The 4,660-nt window shown below is 43.4% G+C and overlaps 1 protein-coding gene across 1 annotated transcript; it reads right to left on the bottom strand.

The window, feature by feature from the left end:
* Positions 1–1,467: 1,467 nt before the first annotated feature.
* LOC104274934 (iodotyrosine dehalogenase 1-like) lies at positions 1,468–4,088 on the bottom strand (the record flags this gene model as incomplete). The annotated part of the gene is made up of 3 exons (XM_009870727.1): positions 1,468–1,650; positions 3,521–3,677; positions 4,034–4,088. Coding segments are annotated over 3 exons (395 nt in total), but the record flags the coding sequence as incomplete, so codon positions are not given.
* Between the last annotated feature and the right edge of the window lie 572 nt (positions 4,089–4,660).

Here is a 4,660-nt window from a genome sequence, read left to right as displayed (position 1 = left end):
TACTTTAGTTATGAAAGCTTATTCCAGACTAGGTCTGCAGAAGAAAGTCTTCTCACTATGGTTGTACCACTGAGGATGTGAAATCGGGTTAATAAAACAGATTAATGCAAACTCATGCCTGCTAAATACCAGCAAAATGGTCTGCCAAAGAGGAGAACAGTTTTTCTCATTGGGTGATAGATGCACCACAAGAAGCTGCACCTCTGCAAAATATTATCCCCTCCACCTACTCATCTGACAACAGGTCATGTTAAATAGGACTGGCTTCAGACTAGGTGCAGTGACTTAACTCGTGCAATTCCCAAGGCAGGCTGAAGCCAATTTGGCTGAATTTGCCTCAAGCTACATGCGGCAGAGAGCAGGGTGGGAAAGTATTTCACATAATACAAACAGCTTCAGGGAAGGATGTCTCTTTTTCAGTGTTTTCATCTTGTGTGGCTTGCAAAGCCAGCAGGAACTGCGACCCCACGAGGGGGCTCTGCCGGCGCAGGGATCGGTAGCATCGACGCTTCCAGTGAGCAGCTCCCACTGGTCCCCGGTCATATCTTGCCTGGAGACAAGGCTTTTAGTAGGGAGCATTGCTTTTGTGGGAAGTGGCCTTAAAATAAACCTAAATATGCCTGATTTGGTGTGACATGAAAGCATCTCTCACATGTCAGGGTGTCTGAAGCAGTTTAAATTTCAGGGTGTTAAGCTGCTATAGTTGTAGGTATAAACAGGAAAATCAGAATAGTAGTTCCCTCTGGGCTGACTCCAGTGGAAGCAGCAAGTATAGAGGGCATGGTTGATAGTTGCCGTATGATCTAATTGTGTCTGGAACATGTATAAATAAATGGTAACAAGGGAATCACTTGGACGCTTTGTTCCTACTAGATCTCCCCTAGCTAAAGATGCTTGTACCAGCAACAGTTTAAGTCTGGTATAGACAAGACTTTTCAGATCAACCAAGTAGGGCAAATGCTACTGTGTATGAGAAAAATAGCTTTCTCCTATGCAGAAATGAACATGCTGTAAGGGAAGAGGCATTTAAATAACACACACTGATCAAGATAAGACAGTTGAGTTTGGCCTCTTCATATCTTTTGATAAAACCTCCATTAAGATTCTGAAGAGAAAAAAACAGTATAATGGTAATCAGAAAAGTATAAGGAGAATATACATTCCAGTTCAAGGAAAGATTTGTCCCCACAATGCACAGGAAAAAAAAAAATCAAGGAATGAAGGGCATTTAAATGTCATCTTACGTATCCCCTCGAACAACCACCTGGGCTTGTTGGTAATAGCACCGGTCAAACACACAGTGCCTGACACCCCACTGCTATTACTAGCACTGAAAGGAATACAGGTGCAAACAGCCAGCGCAGCAGTGACACAGGAGGATGACACACAGAAACAGCAGCGACAACTTCAGTGGGCTGCTGCTTACTAGCTGGCAGCAGGGACATGCTCCTTCCCCCAGCACTGGGCTCACAGGACCACCATGATGTCTTCCAGGGGCTTTCGGCTCAGCGCGGGCACGGTAGCATCTCGCTTGGGATAGCCAACGGGGAGCAGCAAGAGCAACTTCTCATTTGCTGGGCGCTGCAGCAGCATCCGGAGTTGGGGTCCGCAGTTGAGGGGTGTGGTGGTCACTGTATACAGACCCGCATTCTGCAGCAAGACAGACAGCAAGAGCGTGAGACAGAGGTCTGGGCTTTGTGTATCCATAATTCCCACCAGACTTGTTACACATTCTCCTACTAACTAACTCCAAAAGGCTGTTTCACTACACTCTGCTGCAGGCTTTAGAACATCTGATTTACTAATAGACTCGATGGTACCACAAAAGATGCCTGCTTTGCTTACAGAGTAAAATAAATAAAAGGAAACAATTAAAGTAAATGCTTTAAAGTATAGCATTTCTATAGGGCAGGAACAGCCCATTCCGCCTGACAGGTCTGTGTGCCATACAGCAGGAGCCTGTCTGCAGTGCTCAGTGTAGCAGGGGCCCCATGGCCACAGTGAAGCTGAGAGGCAGCTGTGGGGATATCACAGGAATATCATTCCATAGTGTTCATCCAGGTCATACAGAGAAATGTTTCGGTTCTTGCCTCCATACTGCTAGCAGGAAGATGCCTTATAGCTTTGTGAACATTTGTTCCTGCTCAAGAGCTGCACCTCACAGGGACAGCGGGCACAGACTCCACCTCAGAAGTTGTCACAAGATTCTGTTGCCATTTCTCACAGTGGCCAATATTCTGGCTTACATCAGAACCCCCAAATAAATCTATGTAAATCTATGTATGACCACGCAGCTGAGGCGTTTCCCGAGAGTTGCACATATGGATTTCAGTCTCTCCCTTTATGTAATGCAAGAATTTGGTGAAGCTTTGAGGTATAAAAGTCACCCAGGGAGAGGCGTTCATGCAATGGGCCTCTCATGTTAAGTAAGCTCTACAATCTTCAGAAGAGGCGAAGAGCCAATAGAAGTGGTGCTCAATGTTATGAGTCCACGGCACTGTGTCTTTTAATGCTGTCAATTAATTTCTAGGAGATGGGAAAGAGACAGCCTAACAGGTGGTAGGGAGCCTCAGAAATCCCACCTGATGTTGGACTGGCTCAGGAGAGAGTGGAATCTTGTCACTCGTACTGCTTTTGGCTGAAGTGCTACGTGGTGCTGGTTCTGCCCCATTCTCTGTGCCTCCCTTTGCTCTCAGTTCCATGGAGGGAAAATACAGAACACTGTGCAGCTGTAGAGCAGCAGCACTCCAGCAACATGCTTCTGCCCTGCTCAGTTCTCAGATTTCCCATCCCAATGAGGGAAGGGAAGTGTTGCTCAAAACAGAATGGAGGAGAAATGGAAGTTCCTGGTAGGAAACTGGCCTAATATAAGAGGTGACGCCTTGCTGTTATCCTGCTGATAGGCCAAGTTAACTACTGGAATAGCTTCACTATCTAAGCACTTGAGTGAGAACATCAAAACTGAGTACTGAGAGACCACAGAGAAAATCCAACTGATCTTCAGAAATCAGTTCACTTTCAGAAATGCCTCCGAAGTACTGACTGAAATAGTACAGCCTTTTCTGTGAAATATGTCGCTGATTTTTTTAATTTTCCCCAGAACCGTGTACTAAAACTGACTTGGGGTCAAGCTGTGTTTTAGGGATTACTGAGAACAAGGGGCCAGTGTGGCACTGGAGAGCCATGCTTGGGTGGTCAGCAGATCCTGCCAGCCCTATTAACATAAGACAGAAACTACAGAGGCTAAAGCCTGTTCTGGGAGAAGAGTGACAACTCTGGAAGTGAGCTGAATTATATTTTTCTTCTTAACCAGTATCAAGGACCTGAGTCACCTTGTCAGATGCAGGCCTGTGCAGAATAACTTGAAAACTCAAAACTTGCTTTGCGGGGAACTGGACTAATCCAGAGGACTGACAATATAAAATATAAATTGAGTTCCACCCTCATTTGGGCAGAATAGTCTTGGTACGTAATCCAAACTGATATACTGGCTCCCAGCACCTCAGTTTTGTCAACCTACCTGCAGTGCAGCAAGCAGGATACCACAGGCAATAGAAACACTGATTTCATTGTAGTAGTGGGTCTTCTTTTTGCCATTAGGAAGCCGCCCATATACCTGCTTGAAAATGAGGATCAGATACGGAGCTGTGTCCAAGTACTCTTTGATCCAGTTTGTTCTGCAAAGAATAATGTTTAGGACATTTATTTTGCAACTTTTTCTCTTTCCTGTAAGTCACATTAGCTGTCTGCAAAGGGACACTAAAAGTACATGACAATTATATCAGTAGACTAAAGCTTAGAACATTTACTGCAAAGGATTATCAGCTTAAACAGAAACATTTTTGGGGAAAAAAAAAAAAAAGCTCGAATTGAGTTCTCAGTTTTAACAGATTCAGTTGAGGAGTTGATGTGCTCACTCTGAAGAATGGAATTGTATAAAAATAGGAGGAAGTTCTTGACCTCTTATCTCTGAATTAGTCTCAGGAGCATTTGCTCTTGAGATTATTTAATTCCTGCAATTTTGCAGACTTACATCTCCGTGTTACCAGCATTGCCAATTTTTTGTGCTTGCAGGGAAAACCGCTTGCCTAAAAGTGCAAAACATTTTAGTCTAAAGGTGTAAACCTAAATACATTCCCACAGCAAAACTCATTATTCTCTTTCTGGATATTTCAGCCCTGTTAGAATTCACTTGGTTCCCAATTTTTTTTGATGACAGTAAGTACAATTATCACATTGGATTTCGGTAAGAAAACGTGTGTTTTCTACTGTTCTCTCAAAATACAAAAAGACCTATTAGTTTTTTACCTAGTGTGTAAATTTACATAGCACATAAGTACCTGAAAAATAATGTCATTATGAAACAAGTAAGGCAAGTCAACCCTATAAAGCTCTGTGCATATGCTTCGATAAGACCAGACTCAGTGCATGTCTTCCCATCATGTGAAGTTAGTCAGACCTTAGAGGGAATTTGGAATGTTGCATAATTCAGCACTTGTATAGGAAGAAGCCTTGGGGCTACCTCAGTCAGCAGCAAAGCTTCCAAAAACTTTGGGAGCTTCATTGTTTGGCAAACAACAGGAAAAAACTGGGACAAGAGCTATGGTAACAGAGGTTTCACAGGAGAAGATAAATAAAAATAAAAATAAAAATAAAAATA

Source organism: Apaloderma vittatum, unplaced genomic scaffold (assembly GCF_000703405.1).
Source record: "Apaloderma vittatum isolate BGI_N311 unplaced genomic scaffold, ASM70340v1 Scaffold45105, whole genome shotgun sequence".
NCBI classification, from domain to species: domain Eukaryota; kingdom Metazoa; phylum Chordata; class Aves; order Trogoniformes; family Trogonidae; genus Apaloderma; species Apaloderma vittatum.
Note: the sequence above shows the minus strand (reverse complement) of the source record. Positions and strands in the feature narration are given on the sequence as shown.